The following is a 24270-nucleotide window of genomic DNA, read 5'->3' as shown; positions in this document are numbered from 1 at the left end:
AAGTGGAAAAGATATTGTTCTTGGAGTCAATCTCAGGGAAAGGACACAGCTGTGCCCACCTTACCTCAAATCCTAGATTATCTAGCAGAGCTGCTCCACAAAGGCCTATCCTTCTCATCCACTAAGATTCATGCCTCTGCCATCTCAGCTCATTACAATACTGAGCCACCCCTCTTCTCTCACCCTCTGGTCAAACAGTTCCTGAGAGGAGCTAACAATTTAAGGCACCCGAGGAGATCTCCCACTGCTGCCTGGGACCTTAACTTTGTACTAGAGAAGCTCACGCTTCCCCCTTTTGAGCCTGCTGCTACAACAGAGTTAAAATTCCTGTCTTGGAAAACAGCCTTACTTCTAGCCATCACTTCAGCAAGAAGAGTGTGTGAGTTACAGGCCCTTATGGCTGTGGAACCCTTCATTATCTTCCATGCGGACAGGGTTTCCCCTCCGGATTAACCCATCATTTTTGTCCAAGTTGGTATCCAGTGTGGCTTTAAACCAATCCATCCATTTACCAACCTTTTTTCGTAATCCTCAGAATAAAGGGGAGTGGACCCTGCACTCCTTGGACGTGCACAGACAGCTTAGGTTCTATCTTGACGGGACTAAACTGCTCAGAAAATCTGACCAGCTGCTTGTCAGCTTTGCTACAGGGACAGAGAACAAGGCCATTTCAAAGCAAACCTTCTCCAAATGGATAGCAAACTGCATCCATTTCTGCTACAAGCACCATGGAAAACCTACCCCACAGGGGATCAGAACCCATTCCACTAGGGCTACCTCTACAGCTTTTCTCAGGGGAGTCCCTACCAGGGACATGCTGGAAGCTGCAACCTAGAGTTCAGTACGCACCCTCACCAAGCATTACCACTTACCTATATTTTCTAAATGCAGAGGTGGATTTGCTGCAGCAGTTTTATAAGGCCTGCTAGCCAGCCCTAATGCTTCTTGATTGCCTCCTCCCTTCCTCAGCTTTGGGCATCACCCCAAGTGTGATGGCTGCAACATTGAAACATGAAGAACATAGTACAGTTGTGTACACTTACCATAAATGTAGATGTTCCAGTGTATTCACTGTCGCAGTCCTGGTTACCCTCCCTCAGCTTTGGGAATCAACCCAAGTGTGATGACTGCAACAGTGAAACACGAAGAACATAGTACAGTTGTGTGCACTTACCATAAATGTAGATGTTCGAGTGTATTCACTGTTGCAGTCCTGGTTCTATACTTTCTATCTATCCTCTTTTTTGGCCATATCTTATGGCATTTGGCAATGGTATTTACTTTTTACTGGAGGTGTTCCACACCATGTAATTGTTTCCCATTTTGGGGGCTCCTGATATGTGGAGCAAGAAAAACTGATGTAATGGCATAGACTGCATGTTTTATACCCCTGTCAACCTGACGATATGGAAGAGGCAGCAGCATCTGACGCAGAAATCCCAATACTCTGGTATTCGGGCCGACTGAGGGCTACCTGCAGGCAGATAACCCAAGTGTGATGACTGCAACAGTGAATACACTCGAACATCTACATTTATGGTAATTGTACACAACTGTACTTTCTGATGGGTGCATGATGATTTAGTATTTCTAAGGAGGATGAGTTAAACTAGTCAACTGCTTAATCTAGGGGTTGGTGTATTAGTGGCTGTCAGTAGTATTGTTTTAGGGCAGAGATAAAGTTGTCAGGTACAAAGTTCTTTTTGTTCCTGATTGCTCTGAGAGATGGTTGGGTAATATGGTGAGTTCTTTTTCCGAGTAGGAAAGTTGGTTGGTGGGTCACTTAGGGTGTCTGGTAGGCAACCTACCTGGGATGCGAGTGAGGCATCAGATGTTAGAATCCAGTCCAGGATGGATTGGCGCGTAGATGTTTTGTCAGTTCTAGTAGGGGTTGAGATGAGTTTGGTAAATCCATGCAAATGGATATGGGTAGATTGATTCTGGCTAGTACAGTTTTGTCAGTCTATGTTAAAATTTCCTGATAAGATAGTTTCTTGAGGTAATGTTTGAGATTGATTCTAGCAGGTTGTCCATATTGGTTATATTGTTGCCTGGTGGGAAATAGCCACCTATAATATTTGTGTGTTTATTGGGATTTAGTTGGTCTTGTAAGGATAACTTCTGCATTATCTATGTGTGGAATATTTACTTGTGGTTGTTCTAGTTTGAGGTGATTTAAATATGGTAGTGCTACTTCCTCACCCCTTTCACTTTTCCTGTCTGTTCTAATGAGACTATAACCTGGAAGTGTTATTTCATTATTGCTGATCTCTGCTTTAAGCCAGGTTTCTGTCAGTAGCACAATATCTGGATTGTATAACGCTACTAGGGCATGTAGTTCATGAATCTGATTAATTATACTCCTAATATTAAGGTTGAGAAGTAGGAGAGAGGCTTTTTGTCTCTGAATTAGTGGTATGGTAAAATCAGTGTCTGTGTTTAGTGTACTGTTAGGCCCTGGGTTTTTATATGCCCTTTATTAAGAAGATTCTGCTCTGGATATTTATAATGCTATATGTTTGCAGCTCTTTCTTGTACAGTTTATAACTGCCCATATGTAACATGTCCAGATGGGTTGCTTGATTGCCAAGTGTACCATTTTTCAACAGAATGGCAGCAGGCCCTTAACCAGTTATCAAAAGAACATTGCAGGGTAATGATGGTTCCATGAATGTCTGTGCTGGACATTTTCTAAGCACTCTGGTTGGATTTCCATTCTAGTAGTTTATTCTTTAGGAATACTATCATCCAGGGAACAGTGCTCTTAATTGGACTTCTTTCTGCCTTTCAGACTTTTTTCCACATCTGTTGATGTGGGACACTGCTTATGATTTTCGCCATTTGTTCAAGCCATTGGAGATTGCCTGTCAAAGAAAGGTGTAACAGAGGTGTGACTTTTAACTTTACCAGTTGATCTTTGTGATGGCCCCTGTCTGCGAGTGATTTATTCACTTCCTGAGTGCCTTCTGCTGTGGGGGGTACTTCATTTGTGATATTACTGCAACAGGACCTTATACAGATCTGTTTATAATTGTATAACTTTGCAACAACTTATTTTTTCTTACAGGTACAATCTCCTCTGTGAGCTGAGGTTGAAAATGAGGAATGCTGAGGCATATGTACATGCCTCAAGTACAGGAACTTAACATTTTAAAAGTTTCTGAAAGAGAAGGCACAAAGAGAATGCTATTCAGATAGCTCTTTATATAATATTACAATAATTGCCATTCTTATCTTTCTGTAGCTGCTGCAATAAAGCTTTTTTTTTTTTGGAGCTTAGATTATGCAACTTGTTTCTTTCTTTGAGTAGGGAATTGTCAATATTTTCAGTATTCCAAGTGGAACTTAGATTGCTACTGTAGTAATTATACTTGATGTTTTTGTACTGTGATCTTTAGAAGCGTCAGTTTCTGGCTGTAGAAGATACTGACTGTGTAACTGTATACAGTTTGATAGTATCAAGTTCAATTATTTTAGCCACTTTTGTGCACAGTATAAATATTTAGCCTGCAATTGCCTTTCTTTTTATTCTGTCTATTTTTGTAACCAAGCTTTGAGTGGCAAAGGGCCGAGTGGTTCAGTTTACCTGTCTATAAAGTAAACTTAGTCAATCCAGAACGTTCAACTGTCTGTAAAAGTAAACTTAAGTCAGTCCAAAACGTGCAACTGCTTTTTAAGTAACTTCGTCTTTGTACTTTCTTGCTGAAAATAGTGAAGTAAATGATGTGCAGGATTTATTCCTCCCCGTCTTCTGTTTTGCTGCCACAAACTGCATTCCATTTATCCTGTTTTGGCCGTAACAGATTGTTCAGTTGCCTGTTTGGTGTAACAGCAATGGGGCTAGCAGTCCTTTTGAAGCTAGTTTTTTGTGACACACTTGGTTGATGTAAATTATGAAAGGTACAGAATTATTGCAGTAGAAAGGGGGCACATATCCTGTAGTCCAGATACTCCGTAAACTGCATCACTGTTTGCTATGTGGCCATAGTACAGAAGTCAGCAAATGTAGCAATGGTCTCCAGTGCTAACAGATGTTACTGTCCTGAGGCTTGAAATGTCTAACTCAAGTACTGCTAACCTTTTGTTTCCCTTCCATCTCTGGTGCTGAGGGTGCCACCTCTGACCTAGCATCAAAGAAGTAAATATGGAAAACTATGAATTTCTTATCTTAACAGTAGCAGGGGAAACTCCTGAAGAGCATTCTGAGGGGAAGGCTGGTGGTATTTCTAGGGAGCAGTAATATTCAGTAAATCAACTAACATGGCTCTGTGGGCAGAAGGAACTGTCTTTCACGCCTGTGACATTGTTATGGCTGGGTTGCAAATGTCCTGCACAGGGGACTGATTGGAGAGGTAAAGGGTTTTGAGGTGGGACCAGTACTATGGAACTGGATAGCTGTATGGTTTAATAATAGGGCACAGAGGGTTATGGTGAAAGGGTCAATGTCGGAAATTAGAAACGTTACCAACAAAGTACCTTGGGCATTTACCCCAAGTCTTATGCTCTTCATTGTGTGTATTTCATACATATCAAAGGGTGCAGAAAATAGTATCAAGCCTTTCCATTATTGATGACGCAAAGACTGATGCAGCAGTAGAGAATGATGGGAAAGTGACTAGCGAAGGATTAGGGTAGACTAAACAAATGGACAGAAAGATGGCAGTTGAGGGTTCAGCGCAAACAAATGCAAGGTACTGCACATGCACCACAACAACCCTGGTGTAAATGGTCTTGCAGAGAGAGTGGAACTGATTGCAACAGAACATCAAATGGATTTGGGAAGTGCTGATTACTCTAGGATTGGACCACTGGGAGCACAATAGGAGGCACTGGAAACAGAACATTGGGGTGAATCAGTACGGGGATAGACTACAGAAAGAAAGCAGTAATGTTTTCATTCCACAAGGCCTTGGTCTGACTACACATTAGGTACTGGGTACGCTTTTGGAACTCTTGTAAGGAAAGGAAATTTGGCTGCTGGAAGACATCCTGAGGAAAGCTAATAGAATTTTTGACCTGAGAGAGAGGGCTGTGACTGGAGGCTAGAGAAGTTCTCATTTGACAGCAGCAGAAGAAAAGATGGAGGAAACACTGTCCTCTCCTGCTCAGCTGGTGAACCTGGGAATATTGAGGCAATGTTACAATTGCCTCATGTACACAGACAACCCTCTCCTCCTCCCACAAAACACAAATACATGCGAGAGATGCAACTATACGGCCAAACTGGAGGCTGAGCTCTCTCAACATAGGACTGGCAAGACCAGACAGGAGGAGAAGGTAACCACACACACTATAGACCCAGTCTCACATAATACCATCACAACCTCAAATCATACACATAAACACACAGACATACTCGGAGGCTCTGATCAAAAATCTACCAAAACAGCAGAGGCCACCAAAGCAGACACCCAAACAACTACCACCTCAGAACACAACACCTGCAACACATAGACCACACAGTCAGAGTGTCAAGCAGTCACAGCCCTTAAGGCCAAACACAATGCCAGACACACTAGTCATTGGTGACTCCATAGTCAGACACACTGACGCCCCGCACACCAGACTGAGTAAGGAGAAGGTCACAGTAAGCTGCCTGACGGGCGCTAGAATCCGCCACATAACGCAAGCACTCAGGTCTCTCAACAGCAGGTACAAGCACGATTCAATCATTGTCCACGCTGGTGTAAATGACCTGAGACGTACCGCCTTGGACTACATGAAAAGAGACATAGAGGAGCTCTCTGATTATGTAGCCCAAGCAGGTATGACCCTGACCTTGAGCAGTATCCTACCTTCACCAAGAATGATGCCACAATACAGAGATAAGATGATCAGCTTTAACAATTGGCTTAAACTCTGGTGTCATTCAAAGGGGATCCAATGTCTGTCTGCCTGGGATGACATGCTGGACAAGCCACGCTGCTCGCAAGGGACGGCTTGCACCTGTCACCCTGGGATTCCGGATTTCAGCAAAGGCTCTTGCCACCCCCATAGTGCCTTTTTAGGCAAGGCTCAAATTCTAAACCTACCACCCTAGAACACAACAAAGAAAAAAACCTAAGGGTAATGCTGCTCAATGCCAGAAGTCTCAACCTCAAGATGCACGCACTCGAGGCCCTTCTCAGTATGGAGAACATCGATGTCTGTGCTGTGACAGAAACCTGGTTCAAGGCTCCTGAGAGCACCCCAGCACTATCAGGTTTTACCTCATATCATGCGTTCCAGCCCCAAAATCCGGACAATACCAAGAAAGAAGGGGGGGTATCCATATTCATCAAGGACACCCACACCTCAAGATTGGCGGCAACGCACGATGCATCGGAAACCATCCAGGTGCAATTAACCATAGGCAAGACTGCTCTGCAATTTGTAGCATGTTACAGGCCACCCTCGCAAACTCAGGAACCTCACATGGCCTTCCTGAAAACACTGGAGGGGATAACTGTATCTCCGAACACCATCATACTAGGTGACTTCAACTACCCTAATATAGACTGGGAACACTACTCAAGCCCAAACACTCTAGCCCAAAAGTTCCTGGAATTCATAAACTCAAATGCCATGGAACAACTAGTCACCATCCCCACAAGAGGAGAAAACATACTTGATCTCATCATCACGAACATGGGAGCACAATGTTCAACACCAGAAGTATACCCCTCACTGGTGAGATCAGATCACAAACTAATCTCGCTGGAGGTCCTCATCCCGTCCCCACCCGAAATAAAAAAGACCACAGTAAAGAACTTCTCGAAAGCCGACTTCACACTTCTAAAGACTAGTGTGGTCTCCTTTAAGGCCCCCGAGCCGGCGGTAAACATTACTCAAACCGCTGAATCACTTACAAATGCCTTCTACCAGCACCTGCAGGGCTGCATGGATCAGGCAATACCAAGCAAAACAAAGACTCTTTGTACCAAAGGCAAGCGTCCAGTCTGGTGGACCCCAGCCATAAACAAACTATACAACAAAAGGAGAAAGCTACTACAAGATAGAGCAAAATCCTTAAAAGGTAAGACACTGCTGATCACTATAAGTAAAAAGCTAAGAGCCCTCATAAAATCATCCAAAGCTAATTTTGAGAGAAAAATAGCTAAGGACTCTAAAGACAACCATAAGGCATTCTTTAGCTATGCCAGAAACCTAGGAGGAAACTCCCAGATATGCTCAGAATTAGTTCAAAATGATGTGAAGATTACTGATCCTACAGACATTGCCAACATACTGGCTGACAGGTTCAGTGCAAACTTTTCCCCAAAAGGAGAGATATCTATACCAAATGATTGTAGCCCCCCAAACATCTCTAACGCCCAGGTGAGAACTGCTCTTTCCAAGGCAAAGAACACAGCATCCATGGGACCTGATGGTGTCCCCGGCTGTGTGCTCCACGAACTCAACGAGGATTTAAACCCACAGTTAGGACAGCTGTTTAATCTTAGTCTCACCTCCGGATACATACCCAGGGAGTGGCGCACAGCGACTGTGGTCCCACTTCATAAAGGCGGTGCCTCCACCGACCCTGGAAATTACCGTCCCATTAGCTTGACAAGCCTTATCTGCAAAGCCATGGAGAGGATCATAATGGATCTCATAAATAAAGACATAGGGAAATTGCAGACTTTGGATCCAACCCAGTTTGGCTTTGTCAAAGGCAGATCATGCCTTTTAAACTTGGTTGACTTCTTCGAAACAGTCACCAAGGCCATTGACGAGGGAAAGGCAGTCCATACAGCCTACCTAGACCTGGCGAAGGCTTTCGATACAATACCCCACTCAGGTATCATTGAAAAACTCATCAACTTAAATGTAAACCCATACATTACAAGATGGGTTGCAAACTGGCTGAGTGACAGAACCCACAGGGTCAGAGTTGCTGGCGCCATGTCAGACTCAAAGCCTGTCACAAGTGGTGTCCCACAGGGCTCGGTCCTGGGCCCACTCTTGTTTGGCATCTACTTTTCTGAAGTACAAGCAAACACAGGAGGGTTATGGCTGACAAAGTTTGCAGATGACTGCAAACTGGGCGCCGTAGTCGAAAACACATCTGACACAGATATCCTTCAGAAGGGTCTCTCAGAAACGGATAACTGGTGCCAGAGCCATGGCCTAAAGTTAAATGCCAAGAAATGCATAGTCATACCCTTCGGGAAAAACAAGGTTACCCCTAGCTACCATATAGGTGGCAATCCACTGATCACAGAAGGAGTTATCAGGGACCTGGGGACCCAGGTTGACAGTAGCCTTTCATTCGACACTCATATTGCTAAAGTAGTTAGGAAAACCTTCTACATTGCCCACCTTATCATGAAGGGATTCACATCTAGATCAAGGGAGGTCATAGTCTCCCTATACTCATCACTCATCAGACCAATGATTGAGTACAATGCCCCATTCGGAATGTATCTGACCCGACACTTGCAGCAGCTGGAGAGGCCACAAAAGTTCCTCACCAAAAGGATAAAGGGTCTCAAAAATCTGTCTTATGCTTCCCGACTGAAAGAACTCCAGCTATATTCAGTTGCTTACCACTTGCTCAGAGGTGACCTGTGCCTGACATACAAGGCCATGTCAAACCCAGATTTGATGAACATGCTTCATCTCAAAAAATCTAGATCCCTCAGAGCCACAAGGACGGGAGACTTAAACCTCGACACGGTTATTAAAAGAACGTGCTGGAGGGATAGATTCATCACCCAAAGACTCCCTATGCTGTGGAACAAAATCCCGGTATATGTGAGGCAGAGCACCTCGCTGGCCTTGTTCAAGAGGAATCTTGACCAATGGATGGGAGATCGCAGATACACCCCAGGGGTTACCTCAGTGTCACTGCTCGACAGAGGCACAGCAAAATAATGGGCATAGTTTCTCCAAACTAAAGGGGTGGCGTAAGCCACAAAACTATGGGCTAGGCTTGTAAATGCCCTCGGGCAGATAGCCTAGTATGAACCTATGAACTGGTGTGCAGGCTCATATCAGAGGGCTGTAAACAATTCATGCTGACCTGCAGGGACAAAGAGAAGTAGAAGAGAACAAAGGCACCAAATTCTAAGGACTGCAACTACTGCTTTGATAAAATGTGGACCTGTGGGATGGACTGCCTTCTGTAGTCAGACTAGACTGGCCCCATTGTCTCATTCTGTCCAGCAAGTATAATGTAAATAAATATACACCTCTCTGTGTTGGCTGTATGGGCCTGTTTCTGACATTTAAACTGTGAGCTTTGGCCGGTTAAGACCTGCATGCTATCAACTTGAACGCATAAGTGAAGATAAGTAACTTTTATCTGCACTTTTATCAAATAATACACGATTTAAAGTAATTTGTTTGTGTTGCATTGAGGAATATCTAGCTGGAAGCTGTGACTCTATTTTTCAGTAGGTTCCCGCCCACCGTCCCTGTTTTTGTGTTGGTGTTAATCTTGGTGGCTTTGAAACTGCCCGCCCCTCTTGTAAATTTGCACTTGGATACTCCTCCTGGGCCCATCTCATTTGCTCACTCAAATTTTTTTTTTTTATCTGCTTTTACTGTATTTGTGTTTCTTCCTACTTTATTTTGCTTTTGCGTCATCTTAAAAGTACTCAGTTGTATTTATTACTGCTTGGTGTAACTCACTCTAAGCCTTTTAGTTTAAGCACTTGGGCTTCAGACCAGTTGTTTTACATTAGGAAGGTTTGTGGCCTGCACTGTGGTGGCAGGACAGGTAGCTTACATCCTTCTAAGTTGAGAACTGCTGATTGAGGGCTCAGTGTCTGTTATTCTAAAAGTTTATTAGTTCTGGTTTAAGCACTTGGGCTTCAGGCCAGTTATTTTACATTAAGAAGGTTCGTGGTCTGCACTCTTGTGGGAGGAGAGGCTGAACTCTGCCCTTCTGAGCTGGGAATTTCTGGTTAAAGGCTTATAGCGCCTGCATATTTGAACTGTTTCTTACTAAATTGGTACACCTTGTTTGCTGTAGCATAGACTAGATTCAGGCCTGCTGAATCTGGCTTTGTTTGTATAACTTGAGCACTAATCCAGGCATTCTTTAAAGTATTCAATTGTATTTATTACTGCTTGGTAGTAACTTGATTAAAGTGTAGCTATTATTCTAAGTCTTTTGGATTAAGCACTTGGGCTCAGACCAGTTGTTTTACATTAGGAAGGTTTGTGGCCTGCACTGTGGTGGCAGGACAGGTAGCTTACATCCTTCTAAGTTGAGAACTGCTGATTGAGGGCTCAGTGTCTGTTATTCTAAAAGTTTATTAGTTCTGGTTTAAGCACTTGGGCTTCAGGCCAGTTATTTTACATTAAGAAGGTTCGTGGTCTGCACTCTTGTGGGAGGAGAGGCTGGACTCTGCCCTTCTGAGCTGGGAATTTCTGGTTAAAGGCTTGTAGTGCCTGCATATTTGAACTGTTTCTTACTGAAATTGGTACACCTTGTTTGCTGTAGCATAGACTAGGTCCAGGCCTGCTGAATCTAGCTTTGTTTGTATGCTTGTTTGCTTGTCATTTCCCTGAAACGCTAATTCCACCTAAAACGCGGCTTTTCAGCGCTTCTGTGGATCCATAGTGACATCTGCATTGCTTGCTGTACTTATTTCCTTGTTTCACTTGAAAGAAAGTTACTGTTTGTCATTTTTGCATTTAAGTTACCTGTAACGCATTGCATTTAAGTTAATTGGCACTTGCTCACTAAAGCAATTATATAAGTCAGCACTAAAAAATTAAAAGCACTACACCCTCACAAACACCCCTTGAGTACCTTGTTCCCCATTGGCCCTTTTTTTTTCAATTATAAAGGAATTCCCAGTACTATTCTAGCATGTCCAAAGGTCAGTTGTCAATCTCCTCTCCGGTCCAGCTGGTGAATCTGGGAATCTTGAGGCAATGTTACAACTGCCTCATGTACATAGACAACAATCTGGGAATCTTGAGGCAATGTTACAACTGCCTCATGTACATAGACAACCCTCTCCTCCTCCCAACAAATACAAACACATGTGAGAGATGCAACCATATAGCCAAACTGGAGGCTAAGCTCTCTCAACTCAGTACTGGCGAAACCTGTCAGGAGGAGAAGGAAACCACACTCACTACAATTCCAGTCTCACATAGACCTACCACAACAGCAAACCAAACACATAAACACACAAAAACATACTCAGAGGCTCTAAATAAAAATCTGCCTAAGCAGCAGAGACCTCCAAAGCAGACACCCAAGCAACCGCTACACCAAAACAAAACACGTGCAACACATAGCTCACAAAGCCAGTGTGCCGAACAGTCACAGCCCTTAAGGCTAAATACACCTGATACACTTGTAATAGGTGACTATATCGTCAGGCACACTGACGTCCCGCTCACCAGGCTGAACAAGGAGAAGGTCACGGTGAGCTGTCTGTCGGGGGCTAGGATCCGCCACATAACACAAGCACTCAGGTCACTCCAAGGCAAGTACAAATATGACTCAGTCATTGTCCATGCTGGTGTGAATAACCTGAGATGTTCCTCCCTGGACTACATGAAAAGAGACATAGAGGAGCTCTCTGAGCATATGGCCCAGGCCGGTATGACCCTGACCTTGAGTAGCATCTTACCCTCACCAAGAATGATGCCACAATATGAAGACAAGATGATCAATTTCAACAATTGGCTTAAGTATTGGTGTCATTCAAAGGGGATCCAATGTCTGTCAGCCTGGGATGACATGCTTGACAAGCCACGATGCTTCGCTAGGGACAGCTTGCACCTGTCACCCCTGGGCTTTCGGATATTGGCAAAGGCTCTTGCTACCCCATAGTGCCTTTTTTAGGCAAGGCTCAAAAGACAAACCCACCTCCATAGGTATCACAAGGGATAAGAAACTAAGAGTAATGCTACTCAACGCCAGAAGTCTAAACCTCAAGATGCATGCACTCGAAACTCTCCTTAGCATGGAGAACATCGATATCTGTGCAGTAACAGAAACCTGGTTCAAGGCTCCCGAGAGCACCCCAGCACTACCAGGTTATACCTCATACCATGCTTTTCGGCCCCAAAACTTGGACCGAACCAGAAAAGGAGGGGGAGTATCAATATTCATCAAAGATACCCACACCTCCAGGTTGGTGGCACAGCACGAAGCATCAGAGACTATCTATGTGCAACTAACACTGGGTAAAACTGCCTTCCAGTTTATAGCCTGCTATAGACCACCCTCCCAAACCCAGGAACCCCACTCGACCTTCCTGAGAACACTGGAAAATATGAAGGTCTCTCCAAACACCATTATATTGGGCGACTTCAACTACCCAAACATAGACTGGGAGCATTACTCTAGCTCCAACACCCTAGCTCAAAGGTTCCTAGAATTTATAAACTCAAATGCTATGGAACAACTTGTTACCACTCCCACAAGAGGGGAAAACATACTGGACCTGATCATCGCCAACATGGGGACTCTCTGCTCCAGACCAAAAGTGTATCCCTCACTGGTAAGATCAGACCATAAACTAATCTCACTGGATATTCACATCCGACCCCACCCCCTGCCCAGAAAACCACAGTGAAAAACTTCTCTAAAGCAAATTTCACACTCCTCAAAACCGAGGTGGAATCCTTCAGAGCCCCCGGGCCTGTGGAAAATACGGCCCAGACCGCAGAATCCTTTATAAACGCATTCTATGAACACCTTCAGGAATGCATGGATCATGCAATCCCAAATAAAACCAAGACCCAATCCTCCAAAGGCAGACGTCCTGTCTGGTGGACCTCAGCCATAAACAAACTATACAATAGAAGGAGGAAGCTACTACATGATAGAGCAAAATCCCAAAAAGGGAAGGCATCTCTGATCAGTGTTAGCAAAAAACTACGGCTACTCATAAAATCGTCTAAGGCCAGCTTCGAGAGAAAAATTGCACAGGACACTAAGGATAATCACAAGGCTTTCTTTAGTTATGTTAGGAACCTGGGTGGGAATTCCCAGATATGCTCAGAATTAGTCGAAAATGACAAAAAATACACTGAACCCACAGACATTGCCAACATCCTAGCTGACAGGTTCAGCGCAAACTCACCCCCCCCCCACCAAAAGGGCAAATATATATCCCAGCAGAGTGCTGCCCCCCTGACATCTCAGATGCTTAGGTAAGAGCCGCCCTCTCTAAAGCAAAAAATACAGGATCAATGGCACCACACGGTGTCCCGCGCTGCATCCTACATGAACTCCAAGAAGCGCTAAACCCAAACATAAAACTACTGTTCAATCTCAGCCTTACCACAGAATATGTACCCAAAGAGTGGCGTACAGCAACAGTGGTCCCTCTCCACAAAGGTGGTGCCTCAACGGATCCTGGAAACTATTGCCCCATAAGCCTGACTAGCTTGGTCTGCAAAGCTATGGAAAGGATCATCATGGACCTCATAAAAAAAGATATTGGGGACCTAAAGACACTGGATCCTACCCAGTTCGGCTTTGTTAAGGGCAGATCCTGCCTCTTAAACCTGGTTGATTTCTTTGAAACAGTCACCAAGGCCATTGACGAGTGGAAGGTGGTCCACGCAGCCTACCTAGACCTCGCAAAAGCCTTCGATACAATACTCCACTCGGGCATTATAGATAAACTCACCAGCTTAAATATAAACCCCTATGTCACTAGATGGGTTGCAAACTGGCTCAAGGACAGAACCCACATGGTTAGAATTGCTGGAGCCATGTCAGACTCCAAACCAGTTACAAGTGGCATCCCACAAGGCTCAGTCCTGGGACCTCTCCTGTTCGGTATATATTTCTTGGAGGTACAGGCCAACACGGAAGGACTGTGGCTGACCAAGTTTGCAGATGACTGCAAACTGGGCGCTATAATCGACTCTCCAGCCGACACAAGCATCCTCCAAAAGGGCCTCATAGAAACAGACAACTGGTGCCAGAGCCATGGCCTCGAGCTAAACGCCAAAAAGTGTATCGTCATCCCCTTTGGCAAAAACAAAGTTCCCACAAATTACCACATAGGTGGTAATCCATTAAGTATGGAAGAAGTAATTAGGGATCTGGGGACCAAGTTGATAGCAGTCTTTCATTTGACAACCACGTGGCCAAAGTGGTTAGAAAAACATTTTATATAGCCCACCTAATCATGAAGGGATTACTCATCCCTTATCAGGCCCATAATTGAGTACAATGCCCCTTTTGGGATGTACCTTACCAGACACCTGCAGCAACTGGAAAGACCCCAAAAGTACCTTACCAAGAGGATCAAAGTGCTCAAACAGATGCCATATGCTGCCCGGTTAAAGAAACTCCAGCTCTACTCAGTGGCATACCACCTGCTCAGAGGCGATCTGTGCCTGACGTATAAAGCCATGTCCAACCCGGAATTAATGGACATGCTGCACCTCAGAAAATCCAAATCCCATCGAGCTACGCCCTCGAGAGGCTTGAACCTCAGCACTGAAATAAATAGGACATGCTGGAGGGACAGATTCATAACCCAGAGGCTCCCTTCACTCTGGAATAAAATCCCAGTCCAGGTTAGGCAGAGTCCCTCACTGACTCTCTTCAAGAGGAATCTTGATGAGTGGATGGGGGATCGTAGGTTTATCCTGGGTATCACTTCTGTGTCACTGTTAGAGGCACAGTTATACTAACCTTGAAAAAGGGCATAGCAAAATTAATTTAAAATGGGTGGCGAAAGCCAAACACACTCTGGCTAGGCTTATAAATGCCCTAGGGCAGATAGCCTAGTATGAACCTATGAACCTATTAAACTTGACAGCTTCCTTATTGAATTTAATGGCATCCTGTATCTTGGCTGCATGGCCCAACTTGAAACCCACCTAATATAAAAAGCAAGATGTAAGACTACTTTATATATAAACTGATTACAGGTTTAGTTATTGTAATGCTGCTTTGTTTTACTGTGTTGTCTCTGGAAACTGTAGTGATGTTGATGCTTTTGGCTCAAGTCGTAATTGAAAAGGTTTTATTTTACTTAGCTCTTGTGCACAGTTTACTCTCTCTTGTTTGTATGTTCATTAATAGATGCTGGATGGAGTGATTTTGTGCTAAGGAAGTTGTGCAAAGTCGGTGCATATTTTTCTCAGTGGGCTAATTTGATCTTAACACTAAATGACTACCAAGTCTTGGTGAAAAACAAAAATAAGACTGTACTGGGGAAGGGTAATGGTGTCCATTAACGAAACTACATTTAATTAATCTTTTTTTTTCTTTTTTTCTTCCAGCCAAACCTTGAAATGATGTGGGCAATGAAGGCTTACCAGCATGCTGAAGTTTATTTTAATGTAAGTACTGATATGATATTTATTGGAATCATTACTAATGTCATGTGAACAGTTTAGAACTGAGACTGACGCAGCAGAAGTACTATTAGCCTTGTGAGATGTAGTCTGAGACTCTGGAAATGTCATTAGGCGCAAAGCTGAATTATGGTGCAGATGTGAACTTTTTTTGTAATCTGACTCGTGTCAAACAGGCCCATTGAGTTTTATGTAGAGTATACACCTGGCATGCTTGTATGTAATAAGGCCACCCCTGTAATTCTGCAAGTTATAAACTGTCAGTAACTGTGTCTAGCAGAGCTGCAGCCCCTTACACGCAATAGCATCCCCTGTACCTAGGATAAATGGCCCACTCACATCAGACTGTCCAGTGTTTTCCCTTCATTTACACTGTTGGATTTTTTGTTAATGGTCATTGCAGGAAAATACCAATGTTTGATGCACAGAAGTATAGGCAAATAAGTAGATAGAAAAACAGGCCTTTGCCGTCTCTCCTTCCAAGTGTGACAGCCATATCCTGAAACACATCCAACATTTGTGCCTCTTTCACTTAAGACTCTTAAAGATGCTCCCAAATGGCATATATGTCAGTGATTTAATGGTACTTATCTCTGTCAGTGTCATCAAAGCTGGCGTTCTTGTTTCCAGACCATTGCATTATATCCTAAGAATTGGGGTATGTCCAGAGGGGACTGAATGACTTTGAATGATACCTGGAGGCATTACAATTCATTCTTAAAAATGTCACTAATGTATATAGAAGTTACTGATAAAACTCCCCCTTTTCACATTTGAAATATGGCTAAGAGTATACTATAGAAAAGTGGTTTACATTATAACATTAAATTGAAATCATGATTTTTATACAGATATTAATAAGGACAAAACTGTTACTTCAGTTCATTTAGTGTCTTGTTGAATAATGGCATAAGGTCAAATTTGTGCTTCAGAATCCTTCCATCAGATTAACATGGTCAGCAAACATTGATTCTTTTTCAGGCATGTATGTTTGCAGAACCACAGTTAACATTTCTAAATTACATCTTATGAGGTTGATGTTTTACATTTCTCATGTATTCTCTAATTTTAGCTTGCTGCTGGCCATATTCCTGATCAAGTCCATTGTTAGGTTCTGAGCTTGTTTCATTTTTTCCTGTCACTGGCATTTTCCTTTGAAACAGTGGAAAATGTTTCACTGACAACAGTCTTTCTGTGGGCTTTGCTACTGTGAAAAGAATGAGAAGCTGGGTTTTGTTAGGAACAGCTTTTTCTGCATGTATAACTGCAGCTAATTTAGGTCTTGGCTGTTTTCTAATGGCCAGATTTGGAACATACGTGCAGTGTGTGCCCATCCTGCCATGGAGTACTAGTGCAGTTGTTTATTTGTACTTTCATAAAATGAATGCAGTCTATTTCTTGCAGTTTCTTTGGTATAGCAGAAAATCTCAGGTATACTTTGTGTGCTTTGCTCTATCTTGGAACAGTTTTTGAAATATTTTTCTTGAAGACGCATTCAGCCAGCCTTTCCTTCATTTCATATTTCTGTAGTTTTATCAACTCCTCTGAATAAGCTACTCAACACCTCTTTTATTGTTTCCAGAATTTTTGCATTTGATTTTATTATATATTCATCTAGTGTATTACTTGTATTTAACAGCTCTGAGTGCATTTGATTTATTTTTCCTCAAAGCTACTGAAAAGCATCACCAGTACTAAATCTCAAACATCTCCTTTTAGCTGAGAGATTTTTCTTCTTTTCTGGCTGATTTTTATCTTAACTTTCACTGTATTTTTTTCTTCACTAACATCCATGTAGTTAATGTAGCTAATTACTAGCCAAAAACTCAATTTACCCAACTTGATAACTGAAATTAAAAAAATAAATAAATAAAAGTTCTATTCAACACAATGTCTAGTTGTGTAGCTCTCTTTGAAGGTTCTCCCAGTTAGTCTTGTCATTTGTCCCAGGGATTTAGTGTAGGTTGGATCAACAAGCACGCAGTCTCCAATACCTGGCTAATTGCACTGTTCTATTATCAAAGGAATGGGGAGGTTCCTTGCAGGGGCACTGAAGAGTTCATTGTACAAGAGGAGATGCTACTTCAGCAGGCTTTTACTGGAAGCATTTATGAGGCATCATTCTGGTCTTTATTCACATTGTTTCTATGCATTATAAGTTGGGCATCCAGTTCAAAAGCATGTCCGTTTTGGCATAACTACGTAGAAGGAATTGCTATAAGCTGTAGGTCCCCTAGTATGGATTGGGCAGAGGGGAGGGACTAATATCTAGATCCCTCCCTCTGCATGCACTGCCTTAGAATCATTGTTAGATAATGTCATGAGTACTGCATTAACAGTAATCCACACAAAATAAAAATTACACATTTGTGGGTGTATTTGCCCTAATGGTAGTGTTTTTTTAATTGGGATCATTCTATTAACACCAGATCCTGTCCTTCATCCCCTGATTTTCATCGTGTTACCCTGCTGCAGTCATCACACTTGGGTTATCCTGTCGTCAGGCGGTCCCGCAGTTGGCCGGAATTCCAAAGGTTTGGTCCGGCGCCGTTTGCTGTCGCCTCTTCCCTGACATCAGTGCGCCAGGAATATATATAATGCAACTGACGCCATTTTCTCCAGTCTTTCTTGCCGCGGTACCCGAAGCAGAAGCAGTTCGCAAGTGCCGGTCGGCAAACTCGAATTTCAGACCAAAGTCTTCTATAAAGCTAAGTACCCCGTTGGGGAACCTTTTCTTGCCTCAGACCGATGTCAGAAAAAGTTAACAATTGTATTTCTTGTGGGAAGCAAATACCTCATAAGGATTTTCATTCTTATTGCATACCTTGCCTAGGCCCAGACCACGACGTCACTAGTTGTCTTTTTTGTGCTAGGTTTAATAAGGGTACTATAAAAAGACGCTTTGATTTCGCACGACACTACTTTGGTAGAAAATTTAACTACACTATGCCGTCGGAGCAACCGACTACCGGCGTGCACAAAAAACGCAAGGATAAGGACAGGCAGCCCAGGCCTAAGCCAGATTCCGAGGCCTCGGCTGGTCCGGTCTCCGGGCTTTAGTGAGGCTCCGACGCAGCGCCTGACTACCGCAGATATGGAACCCGAGACGGCTTCGGAACTTTTGGAGGAAAGTACCAGGCCGACGCAGCCATTTTGTTCAGGCCCTTCCGACGACATTGCTGAAAAAGATGTCGGTGCTGCAGAAACACCTTTGGTTTCTGAAGGCGTTTTCAGACCGACGACGCTCACCATTAAAACGTATCCTAAGACAAAGACTCCTTTTAAACCTAAAAGAACTGCACTTCAGTCCCCTGTTCAAGGCCCCATGCCTAAGAAACAGATGCTCAAAATGGCTGAAGATTTGATCTCTTTAAACAGGGATTCCCAGCCTCCTCCTGACAAAAGGCCTAGACAAGAGGAAGATTATACATCCTCTGAACAAGTGTCCATTTCTTCAGACTCCTCTGAGGACCAAAATTTCTCCTTCTCCCCTTATGAAGATTGTGATGCTGAGGATTCCATTCCTTCAGCTTCTCCTCCTGAAGACTACTCCTTTGGGGAAACTTTACACACTATGAGGGAACATTTTCACTGGGAAGGTCAGGACTACTCTGACTCTAAGAAAAAGCTCAGGGAGTTCCTTTTACTCCCCCAGCACAGACCACTTGCCATCCCACCAGTTTTAGACATTGTGGATGATGTTTACTTAGAATCCAGTTTGAACCCAGACTCTCTACCTCCAGCTCCAGCCAAACCAGACATACTACAGAGTGCCTGATACCCACAAATTTCTTTATAAAAGCCCTGTTGCTGATCCAGAGACTATCTCCCAGGGTCCTAAAGGGGCTAAGGCTTCTATGGCTAAAAATCCAGTACCCTCTGAAAGGGACTCCAGAACACTAGACAGGTGGGGGAAAAAGGTTTACACCTCAGCCACTCTAGCTATGAGGGCACTAAATTGCCAATTTCACATGCTAAAGTATCAGCAATTTCTTATCTCTCAGTTAAAGCAAAGAATGAGCACTATCCCTCAACAGTCTGAATTGAAAGAAATGCAGGATCTGTTGCATGCAACTGAACAGGTGGGCAAACATACTTTACAATGTGGGTTTGATTCTTTGGAGGCCTCCTGCAGAGCAGCTGTCACTGGGTCTGTTATACGTAGGCATGCTTGGTTAAAGGAACAAACTCTGCCTGATCATGTTAAAGCAAAGCTTCTAGATGCTCCCTTACAGCAGGATGTTCTTTTTGGAGTTAAAGCAGAAGAAGTCTTAAAGAAAATGGAGGATAAGGCAAAATCTATGCAGACATTCAAAGATTTCCTATAGGTACAGCCCCCTCGCTTCAGCAGAAACTGGCCAACAAAACATTGGTCCTTTCCAGCTACTGACAGACCACAGAGGGGTAAATACAGTCGTCAAAGAGGCAGAGGACAACCACAAGCCCAGTACAAACCTCACCAATGGGGCACTGCAACACAGAAGGGAGGAGAAGACAGGTCCCAATCTACCAGAAGGCAAACTCAATAACTTGCACCTCATCTGGCCAAGCAACACTCTCTTGGCAGCCCCCTTGGGAGGAAAACTCGCACTTTTTTCAGACAACTGGCACATTGTCACAAAGGACAAATGGGTCCTTGACATAATTTTACGAGGATACAGATTCCATTTTCACACCTTGCCAATGAAAAGAGGAATGCCAAACCTGCCACAAAATCAATGGGCAGAGGCACAAAAACAAATTACAGCTCTCATGGACATGAGAGCCATTCAACTGGTACCTACTCGAGAGCAAGGTCAAGGATTTTACTCAAGACTCTTTCTAGTGCCCAGAAAGGACAATGCCTGGAGACCAATTCTGGACCTTTCAATTCTAAACACCTTCTTACAAGTACCCAAATTCAAGATGCTAACACTACAGCAGCTTCTTCCCATGTTGGGCAAGGAAGCATGGCTAGTAACGTTGGACCTGAAGGAGGCATACCTGCATGTCCCTATCAGACAAAGTTGCAGAAGATACCTCAGTTTCATTGCAGGTTCAACCCATTACCAATTCTCTGCACTGCCCTTTGGCTTATCTACTGCACCCAGAGTCTTCACAAAATGCCTGGCACCAGTAATTCCATACTGCAGACAAAGAGGAATTCAAATATACCCATACTTGGACGATTGCCTCATCCAAGCAGAAAGCAAGGAAATTCTCTTACAACATCTGGCTTTTGTAAAACATCTACTAAGTTGCCTGGGGTACACAGTAAATGAAAAGAAGTCAAAACTAGTACCCTCACAAAATATGACATTCCTGGGTGCCAGCTTGAATACAACGGCCCAGAAGGCTTATCTGACGCCAGACAAACAACTACAACTGACTCAATATTTCAAAACAATGGCAACAAAGACCCAACTAACTGCAAGAAAAATTCTGCAGGCCTTGGGCTTCATGGCATCTTGCTTACTACTAATACCATTTGCAAAGCTGCATATGAGGAAATTGCAGTGGTACCTAAAAAGTGTATGGTCTCAACACAGCCACAGCTTGGACACAATGATATCTCTCATTCCCTGCCTACAACAGGAGTTTCTATGGTGGTCACAGTCATGTCACCTCAACAAGGGTCAGCCGTTCACCTTGCCCCCAACCAGGCAAACAATGACAACAGATGCATCAGACTACGCCTGGGGGGAACACATGGCAGGACAGTGCGTTCAAGACGTATGTACTGCAGATCAAAGGAATCTGCGCATCAATCAAAAAGAGATGCTAGCTGTACAGAATGCTCTGACAGCCTTCAAGAATCTATTACATCCAGGACAACTTACAATAAAGACGGACAACACCACAGTAATGTGGTACATAAACAAGGGGGTGCACACTCCTACCCTCTGTGCAGGCAAGCAATGACCTTGTGGAACACAGCTCTGGCTTACCAAGTCCAGTTACAAGCTCAATTCCTGCCAGGAAAGAAGAACACATTGGCAGACGACCTCAGCAGAAACATCATGGATCCCCACGAGTGGAAACTGGATCCACAAGTATTTGCAATGATAACTCAAAAATGGGGCCTTCCAGACATAGACCTGTTTGCCAGTCCTCAAAACTATCAACTAACAAAATTTTGTACAAGGACACTTCACCATCAAGCTTGGAAAGTGGACGCACTCTCATTCAGTTGGAAAAACCTGACAGCATATGCCTTCCCTCCATTGCCTCTCCTCACAAAGGTGCTTCTGAAAGTCAGAAAGGAGAGACCACGACTGATGCTCATAGCCCCAGACTGGCCGTGCCAGCACTGGTACCCCACTATTGAGGAATATGGCCCAGGGTCCACCTTGGATCTTACCACAAATTACCCATTTGCTCACAAAGCAAAACAATCAGATTCTTCACAGCCAGCTCAAAACCTTAAATCTGGCTACATGGCAAATCACCTAAGCGTCCAGCCAGCTCCTCTTTCCCAAGCAGTTATGGATGTTATTCTGGAAGCTAGGAGGCCAAGCACCAGGAAGGCTTATTCGGACAAATGGAAAAGCTTTTTTGCCTGGAACCAAGCTAAAGGCCAAAACACAATTCAGCCTCACATGCCTCACATTCTACAGTATTTAACTGAGATGTTGCACAAAGGACTTACTTTTTCTTCTATCAAAATCCATGTTTCAGCTGTTTCAGCCCACTAGAACATGGATGCACCCTTATTTTCGCATCCACTTCTAAGGCAGTTCCTCAGAGGGGCAAAAAACATTAGGCCCCCCAGGAGAGCACCTACACCAACATAGGACCTCAATTTTGTTCTGGAAAAACTTACTCTACCTCCCTTTGAACCAGCTTTCTCTGCAGATCTTCAGTTCCCATCATGGAAGACTGCCCTGCTGCTAGCAATAACTTCAGCTAGAAGAGTCTCAGAGCTGCAGGCACTAATGGCAGTGGAACATTTCCTCATTTTTCATCAAGACAGAGTTTCTCTATGAACTAATCCTTCCTTTATGCCTAAGGTGGTTTCCACTGTGGCTTTAAATCAAACCATCCACTTACCCACCTTTTTCCCGAATCCACAGAACAAAGGAGAGAGACTCCTGCATTCCTTGGACATTCACAGGCAACTTCGTTACTACTTGGATAAAACTAAGGCTTTCAGAAAATCTAACCAGCTCTTTGTATCCTATGCTACAGCTTCACAAGGGAAGGCTATATCAAAACAAACCATTTCCAAATGGATAGGACATTGTATTCGTTTCTGCTATAACCATCATTGAAAACCAGTTCCTGCTACTATTAGGCCCCACTCTACCAGGGCAACAGCTACATCTACAGCCTTCCTCAGGGGGGTTCCAACCAAGGACATTTTGGAAGCTGCAACTTGGAGTTCAGTACACACCTTTACCAAAGACTATCACTTACCACTTTACTCTAAGACTAGGGCGGGCTTCCCCACTGCAGTTCTGCAGGGCATTCTAGCCTCCTCTAACCCTCTATGACTCCTCCACCCATTCTTAGCTTTGGGATTCAACCCAAGTGTGATGACTGCAGCAGGGTAACACAAACATAGTACAGTTTTGTATCTACCATAAATGTAGATGTTCGAGTGTACACCCTGCTGCAGTCCAGGTTACCCTCCCTCCATCCCCTCTGATCTAACTGGCTAAATCTCTGCAATACCTTCCTGACATATTTGCTTATAGCTGGAGGGATTTTGTATTTTTTGCAAAATTAACTCAATTTGGTACTAATTACTGACCACCTTTTTGGGGGCACCTGAGATCTGGGGCAAGAAAAACTGAAGAAAATGGCATCTGTTGCATTATATATACCCCTGGCGCACTGACGTCAGGGAAGAGGTGACAGCAACCGACGCTGGACCAAGACTTTGGAATGGCCGACTGCGGGACCACCTGACTACAGGATAACCCAAGTGTGATGACTGCAGCAGGGTGTACACTCGAACGTCTACATTTATGGTAGGTACAAAACTGTACTTTTTCTTCTTTCTTCACTTTTCTCTGTAATTGCTGAATTGGGGAAAGAGCTTTTTACCACACACTTCTCCCAGACCTTCATCTTCAAAGTACACCATCCCTTGTTTTTTCCCTTTCTGTACTCCAGAGATATAAATCCTTATCCTGTAACTCCAGTCCTAAACTTTGTTGGGGTGTCTGCTGGGACTGTCTTCTGTATATTGTTATTTATTAACCTAAAATAAAAATCAAGATGATATTGACTGAATACTTGCATTGGAGAAGCCAGCCAGTGCTAGGATGTCTGTAGAGCTCTCCGATTGGGACCAGCATGGACACCCATTTGTGGCTAATTCCCACATGTAATGATTACTGTTTGAACATCTGTTGTGGTGAGTGGGCTTGCACAACTGTGCCTTTTTTGTTTTGCTTTTAAGTAATATTTTATTATACTAGTTAGAATTATAGCATCATCAGCACTACTGATCTAAGCCTCATTTTATTTATTAGTATAATAATTTCCCCCTTTTTTGTATTTTTTTAAGTATTTAACCTTTTAAATTTAGTGTTGCTCTCCAGACTGACTTACCTTTTTGCCTGCATGAAAACTTGAGTAAATTTCTATGTTAATATGCTTTATTTGAAGGCTTCAGTAAAATACAGTTGTGTAAGTAGACTTACCGTAACAATAAATGCTCATGTGATCACTGCTGCAATAGTCTTAGCTATATGTACATTTATATCTATCTGTGTGTGTGTGTGTGTGTGTGTGTGTGTGTATATATATATATATATATATATGTGTGTGCATATAAACAAATATATCTAAATATATATACAAATATGTAATGGGTTATATCCTGTCAAGGATACAACAGCTAGCCAGCTTCCAAAGCTTCAGGGGCACCTTCCACGTGCCCAAATCATCAGTTGGCTTAAGCTGAGCTGTCTAAAAGATAAGTTTGGGTGCCAAGCCCTTCAGAGCCTTCATGCCAACAGAGGCGAGGAGGCTTAGCCCTGAAAGGCCAGCCCTAGGAACATC

The 24270-nt window shown here is 43.5% G+C and overlaps 1 protein-coding gene across 3 annotated transcripts in view; it reads left to right on the top strand.

Annotated features, from left to right (window-relative positions):
- The window catches only part of PBDC1 (polysaccharide biosynthesis domain containing 1), a 725752-nt gene that overhangs the window by 413148 nt on the left and 288334 nt on the right, over positions 1-24270 (top strand). For all 3 annotated transcript variants that reach the window (XM_044083395.1, XM_044083394.1, XM_044083393.1), the window contains exon 3: positions 15205-15264. In XM_044083395.1, the coding sequence (XP_043939330.1) occupies positions 15205-15264 (60 nt within the window). The remainder of the gene's footprint in view (positions 1-15204; positions 15265-24270) is intronic.

Source organism: Protopterus annectens, chromosome 9.part0, assembly GCF_019279795.1.
Source record: "Protopterus annectens isolate FY-2018-M chromosome 9.part0, PAN1.0, whole genome shotgun sequence".
Classification (NCBI taxonomy): domain Eukaryota; kingdom Metazoa; phylum Chordata; order Ceratodontiformes; family Protopteridae; genus Protopterus; species Protopterus annectens.
Note: the sequence above shows the minus strand (reverse complement) of the source record. Positions and strands in the feature narration are given on the sequence as shown.